The 21,788-nt window shown below is 42.2% G+C and overlaps 1 protein-coding gene across 1 annotated transcript in view; it reads right to left on the bottom strand.

The window, feature by feature from the left end:
- CUL5 (cullin 5) overlaps nt 1–21,585 on the bottom strand; it is an 87,438-nt gene extending 65,853 nt beyond the window's left edge. The window contains exon 1 of the mRNA XM_075546550.1: nt 21,120–21,585. Within this exon, the coding sequence (XP_075402665.1) occupies nt 21,120–21,143 (24 nt within the window). The 5' untranslated portion in view covers nt 21,144–21,585. The remainder of the gene's footprint in view (nt 1–21,119) is intronic.
- Between the last annotated feature and the right edge of the window lie 203 nt (nt 21,586–21,788).

Genomic DNA, 21,788 nt, shown 5'->3' with positions numbered 1-21,788 from the left:
AGTAAAAATTAAAAAACAATTTAGTAGTATTAGGAAAGCCTGGTGGCAGTGTCTGGTAAACAGACTGCTTACTAGAAAGCTGGCCATTGAAACCCACCAGCCCTTCCAGGGGAGAAAGATTGAGACTATCTGCTCCATAAACACTGAATGTCTTGCAAATGGTATAGAGAGAGGGTCATTAGGAGTCAAAATAGACTAGACTGTTGTGGGTTGCTTGTTTCTTCTTTAATGAAAACTAAATATAGACATATCATATAACCCAGCATTTCACCTGTATAGGTATACTTCAACTAAACTGCATATGCATACTGACCAAAAGACATGCCCAAGAAAGTTCACATGACTTTATTTACAATACCCAGAAACTGGAAACAACCCAAATTCATCAAGAGTGGAACGGATAATTGTGGCATCTTCATAATGATGGAATAAAAAACAAACATGTAACAACATAAGAAATGAATATGTAACAATAAAAATGAACATGCAGCAACATAAAAAAGTATCATAGACATAACTGATGAAGCCAAACACAAGAGTAGTATATATAATACTATGCTCATGAAACGGTAAAACATATTTATGGTGACCAGAAGTTAGAATACCCAGAGAAAGGGGTTTCTAATTAGAGTGTGGTACAGCATGAGGCAGGGGCCTTTGGGGTTCCGTTAATATTCGATTTCTAGACCTATTTGTCATTATATAGGTATGGTTATTTTCTGGGGGTGGGAAATCCAACTTGATTCTTATGGTTTTTGTGTAATTCAATAAAGTTTACCTAAAAGACCTGTCATGCTAAGATTCATTTAAATCTTGAGTTTTTAATGTTGTGAATGTTTAATTGGTCAATCCATTTTTCTCGTTATAAAATAAACCTAAACTTAGGGAAATTATTGGTAGTTTTAAGAGAGGATTTCAAAAAGTTCGTGGAAAAATTCCATTATATTTTAATTCCATTTTTCACAAACTTTTTGAAGCCTCCACATATTGAATCCCTCCTTGCCATCTTCCTTCCCTCCAGTGTTGTTGTCAGGTGATTCTGACTACTAGGGATGCCATGGGACAGAGTAGAACTGACTCATAGGGTTTTCCAAACCTTTCTGGAAGCAGATCGCTACAACTTTCTACCATAGAACAGTGAGGTGGGTTCAAAGCATCAGCCTTCTGGTTAGCAGTCATTCTTAACCTTTGTACTAGCAGGGCTCCTCCTAAATAATTCTGCCCCAAATTTACAGGTATGGTGGTGATCTTAGGCAAGCCAGTGGGCTAGGTGGTTATGTGCACGCAGTATGAGTCGGTATACAACACTGGATCCTCAGCAAAGTGAAATGGTGTCTAACCTGGGGACTTGCATTAGTGTATTGATCATATTTGTCTGTTGTGTCACTGTCAGAGAAAATTGGGGTGGGGGGACCCAAAACCACCACCAACAAACTCACTGCCAATGAGTCAATGCTGACTTTGAGATTACAACTCTTGAAGGAGTAGAAAGCCTCTTCTTTCTCCCGTGGAGTGGCTTGGTGGTTTGAAACTGCAGCCCTTACAGTCAGCCACTTACCTTGCAACCACTATACAGAGAACGACGTTTAATCGAATGAACTGTGATTCCTGGTAACGCCATGTGCTCAAAAATCAATGGCTGAGTTTTGAAATGTATCAGGCTTTTCTTTCAATGTGAACTCAAATCTCTAACATTGGCAGCATTAAGCATTTACACAACCCAGGGACTTTATGAAGGATGCTAACAGGAAGTTAACATATACGGAAAGTATGGCAGAATAAACTGTGATGTTAGAATAGAATTAGAGGAACTGGGGTGAACTAATGATTTTCAACGATATAGAAAGAGAAGTACTGGTGTAATTCTGTGTGTGTGTGTGTCTGTCCAGCCTACACTAATTCGGTGCGAGGACCTGGCAGGAGTGATACCCCAGTGCATAAGAAGCATTCAGATTTTGTTTCTCAATAACATTTTTCACTAAGAGGATCATTAGAAAAAGTGCTAATTATAAGTCTACAACAGGAATAATTTTTGACTATCCTTATTCTATACGAAAGTATTTAATTTCAGCAAGATAGATAATGATAATATTAAATACAAAAAATCCCACAATGCCGTTAAATAGATTCTGATTCAGTGATCCAATAGAGCAGCGGTTCTCAACCTGTGGGTCACAACCCCTTTGGGGGTAAAACGGCCCTTTCACAGGGGTCGCCTAAGACCATTGGAAATATGTTTTCCGATGGTCTTAAGAACCGAGACACTGTTCCTCTATCTGTCTCAAGGCAGATCCACCCACATATGAGTACCTGGTGTGAAGACATAATCACGCCAACTGTACAAATACAGGTATATGTGACAGGGTTGGTGCCATAATGTACTTATGCAGACCAGTCACACATATGTAGAGAGCAGCTACTGTGTAGAAAGTAGATGCTGTGTTGAAAGCAGCTACTGTGCTGAAAACAGCTGTATCGGAGGTAAAACAACACTTCATGAAATACAATTACTGGGTAAATGTAAAATCATGTTCTGTAAAATCTTCAACTACTGCAAAAAATATATATCTGTACCATGAGAACTTTACTCTGGATGCTCATCAGTCTTTTTATATTCAGCTATGGTTGATGTGAATACTGCCCCCTTGTGATACTAACAGGTATGTAAAAAAACAACACAATGGTATATAATAGGAAACTTTAATGAACTGTCTGACTGAACTATGCCATGTATCATCTTTTGTATTATTAAAGTTATTGTTATATATTATTTTCATTGGCAAATCATCTCATGACAATGGATAATGTAGAGAACGTTAAAAGAAACTATAGCAGAATTTTTTACAGTATGGTTTTATCTTAATAATTACAGCAGAAATTGAGAAATCGCAATGTGTTAATTGTTGTGAAGTTCGATCAGTCAAATCTATGAAGCCGAACAAACTAAAATGCCATTTTGACAGCAAGCATCCGAGCAAACAAGGATACCAACTATTTAAAAAGCAAAGCTGATGGATTCAAGAAAGCCAGACTTGACACCGGTGGCAAGTATCACAAACAAAACATAGCAGCCATTGAAGCTTCACATTTGGTAGCACTCAGAATCGCCAGAGCTATGAAACCGCACACCATTGCTGCGGATTCACTGTTGCCAGCGGCCAAAGACGTTGTTCAAGTTATGATGAGAAACTAATTTGTTACGAAATTGAGTGCAATTTCCTTATCTGATGTCACTGTCCATAGAAGAATAAGATGACATGTCTGCTGACATTCTTGATCAGGTACTCCAGGAAATTAAATCTGCTCCACTTCCGATAATTGCATCCAGCTTGATGAATCCACAGACGTTGCAAACAGTTACTGGTTTACATGAGGTATACTGATGATGGCGACTATAAAGATGAGTGTCTTGTTTGCAAACCTCATGAAACGACCCCTACTGCACATGATGTATTTGACACAGTTGGTTCATTTCTGAAAAAGCATAAGATCTCTTGGGGAAAGGTTTGTGGTGTTTGCACAGATGGTGCTCCAGCCATGCTAGGATGTTGATCTGGATGAGTCACCAAATATTAGCAACAAAGATGCTGCCACCAGAGTTATAAAAAGTAATGAAAATAGTCATAAGTTCTGTCAGTTTTGGGGGGGTGGGTGGGGGGTGGAAATCGCAGGGGTCAGCATATCCGGAGTGCAATGAATAGCCTTGCCCTGGGAAAACCACCTCCCTGCCAGGTAAGTATAGGTTCTGTCAATTTTGTAAAGGCAAGCACTTTAAACAGAGGACTGTTTTCACAACTGTGCAACAAGTTGGATGAGCCGAACAATGCTCTGCTATTTCACAATGAAGTGAGATAGATGTTGGAAGGAAAAAGTTTTAAAACGTGTTTTTGAGCTTCGTGATGAACTCAAAACGTTTTTTAATCAGAAAGTAAGACTACAGTTCGAAGCACTTTTCAGTGATAAAAGTGAATTGCAGAAAGTGTTAGGTAAACTGAGGCACGAAACGAGACGAGAGGGACCATACTTGCAGAGGACTAATTAAAAAGCAGGCTTCATTGGGGACAAGCGGACGGGTTCAACAGCCCACAGTAAAGCAAAGCTGTGGAAGCCGCGCCAGGGGAGCGCTTGAGGGGTTTCTTTTATACCCGCCCCCCCCCTGAAGCTTCTGGAGAGCTGACGTAAGGGGCGGTTTTGCTCAGTGGGGCTTCCGTGACTGTTTGCTCATTGTACAAGGTCAGTCTGTTCTGGTTCTAGAAACAATGAAATGGGAGATCTGTGCTTTTAGAGGGTACAGTTGTTCGCAGAGCTAGCCCGTTTCTGGGAAACTCAGTCTGGGGGAAGGGTGTCATGCTTTTACCAGACAGAAAGTAGCTTACTTGGTTGATATCTTTGCCATCGTGAATGAGTTAACTTTATCATTGCAAAGACCAAAAGCAACACACCTTGATTTGTCTGAAACGATCCAATCATTCCAAATGAAACTTTAACTTTGGCAAAAAAAATTTTTTCTTTAATTGGGTGAAAATAAAATTTACATGTTGCCTACCTTATCTGCTTTATTTGGGGAACATGATATTCATAGTGAACCAGACAAAAGGATTACAATAATTTCTGTGAAAGAATACTTGCATATGCTTGCAGATGAAATTTCGTTATCCTTTCCAAGTCTACCTGACACCCTATTTGCACTTGCTAGAAGCCCATTCACAGTCAAAGTTGAAGACGTTCCTGAGAAGGCACAAGAGAAGCTCATTCAGCTTACTAACAGTGACCCAGCGAGAACTGATTTCTCTACAATGCCAGTTACAAAATTCTAGATCAAGTGTTTGCAGTCATATCCCGTTCTGTCTGAGACTGTGTTGCACCTTTTTCTTCCATTTCTAACATCATATCTTTGTGAAGCAGGGTTTTTCAGCTTGTTGGTTATCACATCTAAATACAGAGAAGCAGACTTGCTGTGGAAGATGATCTTCGTTGCACTCTTCCCCTCCTGGTATCACTACTCTCATTACTGATCCAGAGGGGTTCATCTGCCCTGGATTCCCTGTGTCGCAAGCTCTTATCTGTACCAGGGTACAAGTTCTGGTCTAGCTGGATTTGTAAGGTAGAATTGGGCCATGATAGTGGGGGTGAGGGTGAAGGGGGTTGGAAGCATTAAAGAGCTAGAGGAAAGTTGTGTGATTTATTGGTGTTATAGCGCACCCTGACTGGCTCGTCTCTTCCTTGTGACCCTTCTGAAATGAGATGTCCAATTGACGACAGATGGGCTTTGGGTCTCCTCTTTGCCCTCCCCCTTATTCACACGAATATGATTTTTTAATTTTGTTTTGGATCTTTGATGCCTGGTACCTGACCCCATTGACAGCTCATTATCACAGAGGCTAGTGTTCTTCTTCCATATGGGCTTTGTTGCTTCTCAGCTACATGCCTGCTTATTTATCTTCAAGTCTTAAAGACCCCTGACACTTTATCTCTTGATAGCCAGTAACCATCAGCTTTCTTCACATTTGCTTATGCACCCACTTTGTCTTCAGCGATCGTGTCAAGGAAGGTGAGTATCAGAGTGCTGGGTTAGTAGAACAAAGTGTTCTTGCATTGAGGGAGTGAGTCCCTGAGTGACGCCCAATTTCTGTCTGCTACCTTAACAGTTAACATAAATATATGTACCTAGATCGATTTCCCTATTGTTATATATAAATGTATTTACATATGATGTACATGCCTGTATTTAGACCTCTATAAATGCCCTTTGTCTCCTAGTTCTTTCCTCTATTTCCTTTTACTTTACTGTTGTCCCACTATCATGTTTGGCCTTCATTTGGGTTTCAGTAATTCCTCTTGACTACAAGCACCTCCCAGGCATCCTATGCCCTCCTCACCATCAATTTTATATCACTCATTCTTCCCTTGTCCCTGATTTTGTTGGTACCTTCCCTTCCTTTCCCCCACCTCCCCCTCCCATCTGCCCCCTTTGTTGTTTTTTCCTCCAGATTGTTTTTCCTGTCTAGCTTATCTAGATAAACATGCAGAGACAATAAGCACAAAAAAAGCAAAGCAACAACACAACAACAAAAGAAAACAGCAACAAAAAAAGCCATCAGCAAAAAAAGCAAAGCCTCTAAGCAGTTCCAGGTCTGAGTGTTGACCTTCATGTTTTCCAGTCCAGACAGTTAATCTTTATGGGAGCAGTCTCACCTTTCTCCCACGGAGGGACTGGTAGGTATGAAATTCTGATCAGCAGCCCAATGTTTACTCACTAAATCACAAGGGCTCCTTTTACTACAGTCTCACTTTATCCAACTCATGGTTACCTTACAGGTGTCAGAGTAGAAATGTGTGCCACAGCGTTTCCAATAGCTGACTGATTAGAATTAGAGCTCTGTCTTTCTTTGGAGGTCCCTCAGAGTGAACTCAAACCTCCAACCTTTCACTTAGCTGTCAACAACATCAGCCATCGCTACCACTCCAGGACTCCAAAATTTCACAACAGGTAGCTTGATCACTCTAAAGAACATCACTGAGAAAACAGGGACAAACTTAAGGGCCCCATTGCAGAGAACAGACACACTATCAAACATAATGCAGCATGGTCCACCAAGGCCCCAGGACAATATTCCTGCTCAGAGCAGCCAATGCACAGAGAGGACCCATCGGGCCGGCCCCACCATGAGACAAGACATCCCTCACTGACGAGGGACAACACTAGAGGCACAGTGCAGGAATTGTGCTCAATCAGACCCCACCACACTGGGGAGAAACGCTAAGGGCATGCAACAGAACAACAAGGGGAGCAAAGCAATGAAGTCCCTGAGGAATACCAAAAACAGACTTTGGGGCCAATGAGGGGCACCCATCAGACTCAAATGGAAAACACGCCCAAAGATCAACACAGACCTGAAACTATTTATAGACTTTTCTTTGTTATTGGTTTTTGTTGTTGTTGCTGTTGTTTGGTTTTCTTTGTTGTTTTGTTCTGTCTTATTTTTGTGCTTATTATTGTCTCTGCATGGCTATCTAGATAAGAGGAGAAAACTGATGGTTGGGGAGACTTGGGAGAGGGGAGGCAGGAAAGGAAGTGGGTGTTAACAAATCCAGGGACAAGGGAACAAAAACTGATCTAAAATTGGTGATGAGAAGGACATAGGATGACTGGTAAGGCTTGATCAAGGGCAATGTAACTGAGAGAAATTATTAAAACCCAATGAAGGCTGAGCATGATAGTGGGACAAGAGGAAAATAAAAGGAAATAGAGGAAAGAACTAGGAGGCAAAGGACATATATAGAGGTCTAAATATAGGCACATACATATGTAAATATATTTATATATAACAATAGGGAAATAGATCTAAGTACATATATTTATATATTAAGTATCATGGGAGCAGATGGACATTGGGCCTCTACTCAAGTACTCCCTCACGCAAGAACACTTTGTTCTAATAATCGGGCATTCTTTGCTGCTCACCTTCCAAACACGATCGCTGAAGACTGAGGGGTACATAAGCAAATGTGGTGAAGAAAGCTGATGGTGACCAGCTATCAAAAGATAGAGCATCTGGGGTCTTTAAAGGCTTGAAGATAAACAAGCGGCTATCTAGCTGACAAGCAAAGTCCACATGGAAAATGCACACCAGCCCGTGTGATCGTAAGATGGGCCATGGATCATGTTGAGTGAAATTACAAATATGATATGGGTTGGGAGGAGGGTATAAAATAAAGACTCATACAAATAGAAAAGACTTTGGAGGGCAGGGGGAGGGGTGTGTGTGCAAGCAGCTAGATGGCTGATGAGAGCTGACTTGGGGGAAATGGATGGGGAGGGTGACTACTGGAGAGTTTGATTATTGAGTTAGACGGCTCAATCCAAAGTTCATGACTTGAAATGTATAAATGCATCTAATTAGAAATAAAAAAATTGTTTCTTAAAAAAATGAAACTTTATAATAGGGATACAATATGTAGTATATCTTAATAAACTAGCTATTTAAATGCCTACTTTCTCATAGTGCCTATGAGCCACTTCTACTTCTGTAATTTTAAAACTACATTTGCAATCCCCATTAACCAAAGGAACCACAAACATACAGTGTATATTTAAGTAATGTCAATTCTCACTATGTTCCAGCCATACTAACCTTTCCAGCTGTTCCTCAAATATGTCAGGCTCACCACTGCACCTCTAGACTTTGCTTAAAATGCAAACCATTCAGCTCAAACATCCCAAACCAACCTAAAAAAAAAAGCCCTTTCTGCAGTTGCGAAAACTTTTTAGCCAAACCAAACATTTTAAGGAATGGCTCACTGGGCCCCGGGCTCAGGATCATAGTCTCAGGGGATACTTCCGTCAACTGGCATAACATAGCTCTACATACGGCATTAACAATGCTCTAAATCCTATTTTGGCAAGCAGTGACTGGGGTATTAATAGCTCTTCAAAGCTCTTAAAGGACCATCTAAGGCGCAACTACTGGTTTCTCCCTATTGGAGGAGAGAAGACTGATGACAATAGAGAACTAATGGACCACGCCCACATTAGCTTCCACAACCCACAGACCAGCAGAACCACTTGGTGCTTCACTACCACTACCAACTCCTCGGAAAGGGACTGCATCATAAAGTGCTGGATAGAATGCAAGAGAAATGTAGAACAAAATCCAAAACCATTCACAACAAACAAATGTTTACCAGTTTCAAAGAATGGGTGGAACCCTCCAAGATCCTAGCCCTGACTCTTCCTTCAGGTTAGGAAAAGAGCTCACCTCAGGGCTACAGTTTTAGAGGGTGACCAGACAACACTGGGGAGGTATACACGCTTGAGAGCAACCAGCCATTGGAGATCAAAGGAGCAGGCAAACGTCAAAAGAGTTATGAAGGAAGCATGAATGAAAGCAGGAGCCACAGGGAAGAAATAGGATAAATGATTTTACGTTGGAGGTTGTGCAATGAGTGAAATAAAATGTGCATGAGTTGTGAAAGAAAAACCGATCCACTCTGTAAACCTTCAACTAAAAGTGCTTGTCTGTTTATTTTTTAAGCCCTTCCCCCATTCTTCTTCATAGCTACTAGAACCAAGATCTTAGGCTAATGAATGGGAGATAAGCTTTGATCAGCTATGAGACTGAAATTTTAATCCAAACAATACTTTTTAATATTTTGGAAAAGAATAGAAGGTTATGGGATCTAGCTGTAATGTCAAGTGGCAGGGAAGGAAAATAAACAATACTTATTTAGTAAAGGAGGTAATTTTATTTTTCCTGCAAGTATTGTTTTCAGTATATATGTAAAAAAATGTCCCCACCTTCCTTCCGCACACTCCTGGGTACATTGTTTTCATCACAGCCCTCACTGCTAGTAAATACTACCCAGCTTATTTCTTCTTTAGTGTCAGTCTTTATTCATTCTCAAAAGACCAGACCTGCTTATCATACTTACTATTTTACCACTGACATTTAGAATAGACTATAGCACAGTGTAGATGCTCAGGTATTTACAGAATGAACAAATCCCAGTTATACAGATCAACTACCCTTACTTACTAGTACTCCAAGTATCATGACTGATGTTTAAATTTCACTTTTATCCTGCTCCCTTTTCAGAGCCTGTCAGGCACCCAAACACCCCACACAACAGTCCAGCTAGATCACCAAAGTGGGGGAAGATAAGGCTTTCCACTCCAGCGAGGAGTTATAAATTATGGTCTCAGGACACCATTTTAAGCTCTTGCTTATGGCCTCCCTTATCCAGATGCTGGGTCTGTGTTGTCTTTGTCATTGTCAAGGCTTAATGAATATTCTTCTCAAATTACCAACAAAAGTGTTACTGTGTTGGAAACCCATAGGGGCAATTCTATTGTCCTCCAGGGTACCTTTGAGTCAGTACTGATTTGATGGCAGTGGGGTTCTTTTGTTTGGGTTAGATCACCCAAAGTAGGAGCCAGCTAGTGATCTGAGTTCATCAGGAGCCAAGACAAAATAAGTAATAAGAAAATCCTGGTTCTGCCCATCTCTTTCTCCATCTTTCTTTTCTGTCCACCAGATATATGTCTATCCTGAATTTATCTCCTCACATTAATTTGATCAATGACTGACCTCTCAAAACATATCCTAAACTATCTCTTTTAGTAACTTTAAATAACACACATGGCCTCCAGATTTAATAATTGCTAAACTCACTCATTTCTTATAAAACATGATTCTCACATTAACAACAGTGACAATTTGAAAGCTACTGATTTAGTCCACTATTCCCACCCCTATCCACACCAACATATAGGCCGCTAAATCAGTTCCGTCCCTGGGCGGTAGCCACATCTATTGGGCAGGACACTAGAGTGAGCACAGGCGGCCATAAGGCTCACACCCCTTTTGGAAGGACACTGTTGGAAGGATAATTTCCATCAAGCCCATGATACTGACAATGAGGTTGTGAAGGATGCTCATGTTTAAATTAATACGCAGAATTACTTATCTTTACCATATTCATTTCCAACAGTCAAATCTTCACAGCACATAGTTCTCCTGACTCCGTATCTTAGCACTGGCCCTTCCCTCCATGTGGGACTCTTCAACTAAGATATATATGGCTTGCTTCCTTGCTTCACTCAAGTCTCCCCTCAAACATCTCCTGTCAGCAGCATAAAAAAATCTCTTTTATAAGCCATCAGCATAGTGAAAAAGATATACAGAGAGACGAATGCTCAATGGTGCTGTCAGGGGAGGAGCATAAGGTGGGAGAAACAGGCTTCAGCTCACAGGTACTTGTTATTGGAGGTGAGGGGAAAAGTAGCACCCAATGTGGGTGTAGTGAGCAGAATCGGACCCAGGGGTCCTCACAATTTTTAAACAGGGGGCCAGTTCACTGTCCCTCAGACCCGTTGGAGGGCCGGACTATAGTTTTAAAAAAAACGATGAACAAATTCCTGTGCACACTGCACGTATCTTATTTTGGAGTGAAAAAACAAACGAGGCAAAAAACACCCAGCGGGCTGGATAAATGTCCTCGGCGGGCCGCATGGGGCCCACGGGCCGTCGTTTGAGGACTGATGGTCTGACCAAATTGAACGTTGTCACTGAGAAGTGTTCTTGAGAAAAGGATGCCTGCATTTAAGACATGTGACATATAAAAGGGAAACATTTACAATGAAGAACAAAACATGAGTGTAAGACCACAAATGGATAGGGACGTGCATATACACAAGCAGGTATGTATTCATACAGGGGGGCTTCAAATGTTTGTGGAAAAACTGATTTGAAAGAAAATTTTTCCACGAACGTTTTGTAGTTCATGGAACAGATCAAATAACTATAAACAAAAACCAAACTTACTGTCATTGAGTCAATTCTGACTGATAGTGACCTTACAGGATAGGGTATAACCCCTATGGGTTTCTAAGACTATAGCTCTGTACAGGAATAGGAAACTGTGATAGGTAGGTTTGTTGTGTCAACATGGCCAAAGGACACATGTGCTGTTGGTTGTAGGGCGGAGAGATAAATAGATTGGCCAGCCTGGCCTCTCTCTTGCTCTTTGATCATCAGACTAGTGTGTGGCTGCCTTGCTTGTTCTGTGCCTCCATTTGCAAGCTGCCCTATCTGTAGGATGCCTACCCGTGGACTGTGTCGCTGTAACTTGAGGTTCCTTCAAGACCTGCTTCGCCACGCCACTGGCAGGTACATCTCTTGAGCTGGGGACTATCGGACCCTGTCATCTGGCTGACTGTTGGCGGTTGGTGACCTGCTTGCTGTTTGCTGCATTTGGCCAGATAGCCTGAACTGTTCCACGGAGGACTACCGTGCGGCCCTCAAGACTTTAAGCACTGCCAGTGTACTAGCTGTCTCACAGGAGTGAGTTGTACTGCACTATAGATTAGTTAACTGTTTATTTCTTATTCTATCTATTATATAAATATATACAAAACTATTAGTGTCCTGGTTTTGTTTCTCTAGAACTCTGTGTAACACAGAAGCCTTTTTTTTTTTTTAACAGAGTAGAAACCATCTTTCTCCTGAGAAGTGAGTGGCTGGTGGTTTCTAACTACTGGCCTGTGGTTAACAGCTAATGAGTAACCACTATGCCACCAGAGTTCCTAAAATAACCATGTATGTGTAAATAAAGTAAGTGTGGGCAGACACTTGTATTTATTGAAAATACAAATACTCTTCAGACATAACCACTTTCTGAGATTAGTTTTCTAGATTTGAAAGTTCAGGACCATGGTCTCATGGAACTGACTCAAGTCAATTGGCATAATACAACATTCACTTTCTGTATCCTAGTGAAAAGACCAGCAGCTGGGTTCTTAAAAGCTAAGCAAGCAGCCATCTAATATAACTATTGTTTTTTAACTTGTAGGATTTAGGGTAAGCAAAATCTCCTAAGAAACAAGTCTACTGGGGGAGAGGGAAAAATGAGCTGATACTAAGGGCTCAAGTAGAAAAAATATTTGAAAAATGATGATGGCAACATACATACAAATGTACCTAACACAATAGATGTGTTAGGTAGTCTAGCTTTGGGGATGGGGCATCCATTACGCATGCCCAGAGGTCTGAGCTCCCGGCCCATGAAGGAGTGGTACACTGCGCATGATCAGAGGTTCGGGTTTCCAGCCAGTAAGAGGAGGTACACCTGGGTGGGTGCTGCACTTGGATTGGCCCACCTAGGCCAGGCGAATTCAATTCAGCCAATGGGGTCAACCAGGGTAGTCCACCACGCCTCCCCGCGGAATGATTAAAAGGCAGGAGCCCGGAGCCGATCATATGACTTTCTGAGCAGTTTCTAGAAAGGCTGCATGTTCATGAGGAGCCCTACTGGCACCTGTGTAAACCTGAAACTTCAGGACTGAGGTATATCTCTACCCTGAGAGATGTATGTATGTATGGATTGTGATAAGCACTGTACGAAGCCCCAATAAAATGATTTTTCTAAAAGAGAAAGAAACAAGTCTACAAGGCTAACAGCCTACAGGAGCTATGCACAACCTCAATTGCCTTGAGACCAGAACTCGATGGTACCTAGTTCCCACCACTGACCAATCAGATCAGGGCCACAGTAGTTAATCCCAGATAGAATTGGAGAAATATGTAAATGAAACTCAAATTCTTTGAAGAAGCCAGACTTCCTGACCACCTGAGAACCTAATGAGACTATACTCTGAGACACCCTTTAATTCCTGAACAAAAGGACCCTTTGAGATTACCAATTAGCATAAGAGCAGAGTGACACATAAAATAAAGGATGTTTGCCATTAGACCATTAGACCAGTTTTCTACTAAACACCCACCTGTATGAGCTCAAAAGGTCAGCATCTGAACTAAAGGAGCAAAGATGCAAAGACAAGGGGGGCAGGGAGACTAGAGCACTGGAACCTCCAGAACATATACACAGTGAAAGAAGTACGCAGTATCACTCATCAATCTGCATGGGAATCTCAAATGGAAATCTAACCTGCTGTGTTATCTCTCAAAAACACAATAAACTTAAAAAATTATACGCAGGCATTTCAAAGAGTGCTTACAAAAATTCCACTATCTTTTCATTCTATTTCCCATAAACCTATTGAACTCCTTATATATAAATATATATAATAACCCCATTTCATAATATAAAATTTATACAACCATTTACTTTAATTCATCGTATTTATGAGCCCTTAATTTTTTTGAGCCCTTAATTTATATTTATGTGGTTTATATGTTTATTTCCTTACCTCTACTTTGTAGGTATTGTCTAGAATTGAAGACCCTTCACAATCTGACCCAATTTCCTTTGTACTCCTATCTCCTGTTGTTTTCCTGTATTTTGGTTACTATGCTACACAGTGTGAAGGAGTACAAGAGGAAATGGCAAGGAGGCTACATCTGCCCTCCACTGATTACACAAGCAGGGAGAATACAACTTCAGCCCAAGGCTGATTTCTATGAAGCAGAAGTCAGGCATGCTTCACCATCCCATCCTCTTTACCCTATTCTGAGACCAACTCTCCCTCCCACCACAGTTTACTCTGCTGGGTTCGTTAGACCGCTGCTGTGGCGAAGTGAAATTACTTGGTATGGTTCTTCCATCCAAATCTTTCTAACTCCCACCAAATGATTGATTGGCAGGGTGTGTGAAACACGAAGAGTGGCGATTGGTTAATTTGGCACTCTACGGGTATGTAAGTGTACCAACTCAGAAGCAGGAAGAACAGGAAGGGAGAGAATCTTGTGACTCACCAGCAGAGTGCTTGTTTATCCCTATCTGATGTGACAGAGTTAGTAGAGGCACGGAGGCGGGAGCACAAAGATCAAGAGACAGCAGAGAAGCCTCACTAAAACCAGGAGGTCCAGGGCACAGGAGCAGTAGCAAGAGCACAAGACAGTGAGACTGGAAACAAGGGCAAAGACTATGTGGCTTAGAAGATATGGACCAGATAAGACATGCCTGCCAAGAGGCTGAGAAGAGGCACTGTGGACTAAAGAATTGTATCCTAACATTTTGTACCTGCTGGCTTCCCTAACTGGCCCAATAATAATGAGTATTGCCTGTGAGTGTTGGAATTGTTAAACCCAGTAGAGTGCCATGGGCTTGGTTGGTGTCAGAAAAGGGTAAAAAGGTTAGAGGGTAGAGGTATGTCTGACCTCTGCCTTAAGGCAATTGACCCCAAGCAGTAGGGAGTTGGAGACTCTCCTTTGCGGATCCAGTAGAGGTCAGCCGTGGCCCGTCATGTCCATTTCCTTATATAGCCACACAAAACTCACAGACAATACTCATGATTATAGAGGTTTATTAGGGAAGGTACCAAGTTAGAAATCAGAATCTGTTCTGTATACAGAACTGTTAACGATCGTATCTTGTCTATAGAACTCCTTCTCAGGTATGCCCACCGTCACATCTCTCAGCCATATAGCTTCTTAGCTTCTGCCCTATTTGGGCAAGAACTAACTGCTTTAGCAATGATAAATGCCCAAAAGGGCACCCTAATCTATAAGTCAGCTTCCTGCCCAGTCTCCTGGTTTTAAGACTGCTCCTCTGCTTCTTCTCTAAGGAGGCATTTTAAGGCAGGCTCCACTCTCAGCTCTTTGTTTTTTATGGTCGTAGGACGCCTCCATTTCTGCTTCTGAAATGTCCACTTTATACTACTCACTGGCAGGACAACACTGATCAATTCCTGAGGTAAGACTGCTCTACACCTTACTTGTACTTTCCTACTCTGCCATTTGGTGAGTGTTACAAAGGCTATGGCCAGAAGAACTACAAGTAACTTAATCTCAACTAAGCAACATTTATATAAAATGTAACACAACCTGCACTCCTGTCTACAAACGAGTCTAGTCTATGTTCCTACCTCATTGTTTCCTAATCACCACCTATTAAAAAAAACCCTACCCATTTTCCAAGAATCTAGCCCCAATGCTTTGTTCATAATACTGTCCTTAATCATCCTAACAGACTGATTATCCTCCTCCATCTGTTCCACATAAACCAAACTCACTGCCATCTAGTCAATGCTGACTCACAGCAACTCTGTGGGGTTCTAAGACTGTACCTGTTGATGGGAGTAGCAATCCCAGTGGTTCTCCCACAGAGCTGCTGGTGGTTTTGAACTGCTGACCATGCTGGTTGCAGCCCAGCTCATGGCCACTAGTAGTCGCCAGGGCTCCTCTGTCCCATAAAACACGTGGTAACATTCTTGAAGTTCTTCCCTGACAGTAAATAATTACTTCTCTTTTTTTGCCTTTTCAAGAGGATAATTAGTACTTCTTGATCTCTTGAAGCAGTTCAGTACACAGCAACACCCCCAAACAAAAAACATATACTGCTTTATACCTCCTAGTAGCCGTCATGGTGCCTTGCACAGCCAGTAGTTGTCAGGTGATTCCAACCCACAGTAATCCCATGTGTGTGTGTCACAGACAAGCTCCGGAGTTTTAGATTCTGATTTGTCAGTAGTAGATCACCAGGCGTTTCTATTCAAGATACCCCGAGGTGGACTCAAACTACCTATCCTTCGGCCAGCAGCTTAGTGCACTAATCAATTGCACCACGCAAGGACTCTCCCTTGCCCACTGGTGCCTAATAAAAGTATTGTAAAGACGATTAAGTTCAACAGCTAGTTTGAACTGGTCCTTTGTTCCTTGTTCTTTCTTCTCGATGGACAAAAGTTTTCAGTGAGAAAACTAGTGTGCTTTATATTTCTGTTTACCGTCTAGGATTCCTTTAATAGATTAATTTTATACTCCTTTGTCTTTCTCTAGATCTAATTACAAAACTAAAACCAGAAACTATGTGTGTTATCCAATCAACACTCATGTACTGATGTGTTGAAGTTGCATCAGACCTCTCTGCTTAATCAATTATCACTCATCGTCAGAGCACCTCACAAGAGAAATCACCGTATTACATGCTAAGACAGCAACAGATGAATAAAGTCCCTGAACTAATGCAACACCATCCAGAATGAGAGGTATATCCTGTAACTAGTACATATTTACGTACTAGAAGAGTCTGATGCTATTGTGTGCAATTAAAAACAAAAACCCACTACCAAAGAGTTGATTCTGACTCTAAGATAGAAGAGTAATATCCCGTGTGTTTCTAAAACTGTAAGTCTTTCATGAGCAGAGAGCTTCATCTTTCCCCTGTGGAGCGGCTAGTGGCTTCAAACTGCTGACCTTGTGGCCAGCAGCCTAACTCAAACAGTCAAGTATTAACTTAACCGAGAGCACTACGGAATATGTACTTGACAAATAAGATTGTAACAGGCAAATATTGAGGGGAGCAAGGGGGGGGGGTCATTCCTGAGAGTAAAAGCGGAAAGCATTAGGAGTCTGGAAGACTTTGGTGTACTACAGAGCCAACCAGTAAACAGTCACACAGGTAGGGGTGTGTTAGTGAGCTAATTATTGGGGAAAAGGAGGCCAAACTGCCAAGAGCTCAAGGAATTTGAACCATCAAAAGTATCAAGTGCATAAAAGAGATATGGTCAGAACTGTGTTTTGGAACAGACCTGAGATCAGAATTAAGAAATAAAAATACTGAAATTGTAGAAATTAAGATAGTTGGGGGTGGCATGGGAGGGAATTAAGAATCATACAAGGACTACTTGGGGAGCGGGCAGAGTAAAAAATAAATGATTTCACCAAAACCCAAAAAGGTTAGTCATGTAAGTGGTTAACAATAGATGAATTTCATTTGGCAATCAAGTGGTTGTTGATGCACTAGGGTTAAAAGTTTCAATACAATAGGGGGTGGGGTAGGGATCACAATGTTAGAAGTTTAAAAAATCTATGAAGGCAATAAGTGGGGGTCTGTTTTTCCGACAACTGTGATAGAGAAAAAAAAGGGGAAGAAGTAGTCCAGGGAGGAAAATGAGGACCGAACAAAAGCAGGTTAGAAGTGGCAATTTGGGAGGTGGATTGGAAAGTAAAGCTATAGAGGAAATTACAAATGATAATTCTTCCATGCAAAAAATACAGGAACAAACAAAATTATAACTTAAAAATAATCTAAAGCAGAAGATAAAATTATAGTAGCTGACCCTACAAAAGCTTGGAGGAGATCATAATTGGTAGAGGATCAGCAAAAAATAGGAAGGCTCTCAATGATAGGGCTTCAACAATCGGCTTAAATATAACAATTGTGAGGATGGTACAGGACAAAGGAGTGATTCATTACGCTGTACATAAGTTCACTATGAGCCAATGGTGACTTGAGGATACCAAATGATGACAAATGTTCTGCAGATACACTAGGAGAGCTTAGAAAAAACAAAAATAACACCATAGTATATCCCCAAATTTCCACGATTTAGCCATAGTCTACTTGCTTTGAACAGAGATTACAATTATTAATCATATATCAGTATTAAAAAAGTAGGTGGTTTTTATAGCATTGGGTTCTATTTTGTGTCATTTAAAGGTTTTGAATCTTTCATAGCATCTTCTTACCCTACTCCTTTTTAAGTATGTCAATCATAAATTTAATCCACTAAACTTCCATCCAACTAAAGGTCTCTCTTCAGGTTGGTGATGGTTTGTGACTTTTCTTCAGGCACAGCTGTTAATTAATCAAATTTTGTTAGCTGTAAGAACCTAGTCTACATTCCTCCACCTTGACTATAATGACAAAATTTTGTCAAATGTACCCTGATGAAATTTCCATATACAACACCTACGGTATTTCTCTAATGTTAGATGCTTTTAGGTTAGGCCCTCAACTTGTGGCAACTTTGTATAAAATGGGATCCAATCACTGTGATCCATAAGGCTTCCTTTTGCTATGAAGTAGATTTCAAGCCTCTTTCTTCCTAAGACATACTAGTCTAGAAGGTCTGCCTAAAATCAACTCAGTATCACAATCACACAAAATCCTCCACTAACATTTGGGTAACGGCTATACTTTATATACATTGGCCAGGAATCAAACACAGCATTTCAGAGAATCTTACCAGTATATTAATCCTGTCAAAAACAGAAAACACGAGACTAATTTTAATTTGGTCATTCCCTCACCAGTCCTGTCTCTATTCAAAGTGTCATAAAGCCTGAATATAAGTTTCCTAAGAATTATGTTATGGATCGGATCTCCCCTAGCAGGGTCTCATTACATTTCTCCAAAAAGATAAACTTCTCAGTCTTCCTACTGATAAGGAGAAAAAGGGGTAAGTTTTTTTTGGTCAAAAGTATGTAAACTTTGGGGATACAGGTAAAATAAATGTCTGCTTGTAATGCCTTTAAGTTATGTTAAGTTAGCTACACATACTTTAAGTCACAAAGCAAATAGAACATTCACATAGAAATCCTGCTTATCTCACCGCAGTAAACAATTTACAAAACAATTTTTTAAACATTTTATTAGGGGCTCATACAACTCTTATCACAATCCATACATATACATACATCAATTGTATAAAGCACATCCGCACATTCCCTGCCCCAATCATTCTCAAAGCATTTGCTCTCCACTTAAGCCCTTTGCATCAGGTCCTCTTTTTTCCCCTCCCCCCACAAAACAATTTTATTGACATTTTTCCAACGTATCTTTGTCATCTGTCCTCATGTTCACTAGAGTGATCAAGTAATTTAACAATTTTCTTTTTCAAAGAACATCAAAGTCCTTTGGTAAGTTGTCTGAATTGCAGTACTATTTGAATTCTTGTGATTTTTCCAACCCAGGCTGTAAGTACTCATTTTCTAGATATTTGGGCAGCTTTTCGATTCGATAGCTTTACCCTACGAATGTAAATTCATGATCTCTACAAGGTAGTCACTAATGTTGACTTACAGTAGCTTTAGAGATCGAGGTCTCTTCCCAACAGTCCTTTAGGGTGACTTACTCTTTTCTGAGGGAATTCGTGTGGGGTGGGGATTGCAGAACTTTTTCTTAGCAGGTAATCAACAGGTCAGAAACTTGATAAGAAATCTGGAGCCCAATTATTTCTTAAACACTTCTCAAATTAGTAACCTACGCTATTGCTAGTAAATGTCAATGTATTAAGAATAGTCTTTAGAAGCTAAGATGTTTTCTTTCTGGGCCAGTACTTTAGAGCTTTGTTATCTGTTACGATTTTAGAGAGAGAGAGTCGATTGCTCCATTCCTGTAAATTAATTCTTAGAAAAACAGCAGGATGGGGGGAGCGGGGAGGAAAGGGGAAAAAAGAGGAGCTAATGCCAGGGGCTTAGGTTAGGTGGAGAGCAAATGTTTTGAGAATGATGAGGGCAATGAATGTACAAACGTGTTTTACACAATTGATGTATGGATGGATTGTGATAAGTTGTATGAGCCCCTAATAAAATGATTTTTTTAAAAGAAAGGAAAAGAAACAGAAGTTATTCTATTAATTTACGTGCATTATATACTAATTTAGTGTCAGACATTGGCTAAAGCATCCTACATATATTAACTCATTTATTAGCACACTGTTCTGGTGAAATAGGAGATATTAGTAACTCCATTTTATTTCAGAGGTAAGTCAAGCCACAGAGCTTATAAACCGTCAAAGCTCAGGCACTCCCAGTTCGAGGCTTCTCCCAGTTCAAAAGATAATATGCTCACTGAAAACCAATATATTGCCTCTTAAGTTAGTAAATTGGGCTTTCATTTTACGACCATTCCACTGTTACACAATTAGCATCAGTGGTCTAACAACATGTGCGTGTGGTTCCGGGAAAATTATTTTAAAATAATATTACTTAATATTACCCATCTATGCTGCTTGAAGACATAATGATGAGTGTGAAGGAGAGGTTATTCGATGTCCCCTGAACTGATCACTATCCGCATTTCAGTCAAACGGTTCCGAATTATAAACACAAACAAAACAGATTTTGTACGTCTTTCTTCCATATCCTCTTGCAAACTTTGTAACTGATGGTTCAAGCACCTGGACCTCTGCGCCTAGGATATCTATCTCCTGAGCTGTCTCAAAGTTCTACCAGGAACTTTAAGCTTTTCTTTGCTAAGGTAACTTTCCTAACCGCCAGGATGCTGACCGCGTTCCATCAGCTGTCATCTGCTTGTGTGTTGTTAAAAAGAGGACGCGGGTGGAGAAGTGGGGGGAAGGGCCTCAAGAACCCCCCCGGGGGGGGGTCAGGTTGATAAAGGGGAAGATGGATCGTGCAGAAGAAGGAGGGATGAAAGCAGTGGGGTGGGAGGCACTGCTCGTGCGATCCAACGTGGAACTTCGTGCACACAAATGAGAACACGAATTGAGGAGATGGGGGTGGGGGTGGGGGTCTAGACATGGAAACCAGCTAGGCAGCATTTTCCTGGCTTTTCTTTTTATACGTTTTAAGACCACAGCTGAAGAAATTAAAACCCCGAGAATACTAACGGCTCAATCTATCAGGCCACAGCAGCCACTTCCCCCGACACATACCTGGTCAGGGCTGGGCCCTGACAAGCATCGCTCCCGGCCGGCCCGCAGCCGGGCCTTTCATACGCGGGGCAACCGGCGGGGGGACCACCGGAGCCCCTGGACCCCAAGGCCAGCGATCTGCGTTCCGCTCCTCCGCGGCAGCCCCAGCCGCCTCCCTCCCGGGGGACAGCTCTCGGGCAATGCCGAGCCTAAACCTAGCCGCTCTGAGGAGCTGGACCCGGCGGCCACGGACGAAGACCCAGGCTGGAGTGGGGACTCTTACCTTTAACAGATTAGACGTCGCCATGTTCCTTCAACTTAGACTATCGCGAGACGGCGCGAGATTTCGAGGCGCTCCGGCCCAGGCCCCGGCGGAGGCCCGAACGCCCAGCAGGGCCAACGGGCCGACGATCCCGCCCGGGGGGTGAGGGGGTGGGCGCCGACGCGGCGGCCCGACGGCGCTAACCTCGTCCCAGGCACCGGGAGTTTCCTCACGCTTTCCGCTACATGGTCACCGGCGCCGGTCCACGCGAAAAAACTCATGCAAGCGCCCGGGGAGACGAGAACGCTGAGTGGTGGAAAGGTCACGGGAGCCGACCTGAAGCGGTGGAGGAAGCATCCAGCTCCACGAGCCTCCCTCCCTCGTTCGCCTTCACCTTCGCGGCGACCCCGGATTTACCTTGGGTTAGGCCCGGCCGCTCGCAGTCCGCGGCCGCGTCACGTGACGCGGCGAGCGGGGGCGCGCGCCGGAGCGAGCCTGGGCGCCCGGCAGCCTCGGTGGGCCCGGAGCCGCGGACGGGGTGCTGCGCGCCCTCTGCCGGCCGACCCGACGCATTTCCCTGCCGCCCGCAGCTCCGCGTCCCGAACCTGCGGACCCGGGCCCAGCACGATGCACACAAGCGTCCCGTAAATGCTGATGAACGAATGAATGCACGAAAGTGACACGACTCCC

Source organism: Tenrec ecaudatus, chromosome 4 (assembly GCF_050624435.1).
Source record: "Tenrec ecaudatus isolate mTenEca1 chromosome 4, mTenEca1.hap1, whole genome shotgun sequence".
NCBI classification, from domain to species: Eukaryota; Metazoa; Chordata; class Mammalia; order Afrosoricida; family Tenrecidae; genus Tenrec; species Tenrec ecaudatus.
This window is presented reverse-complemented; position numbering and strand designations above follow the sequence as displayed.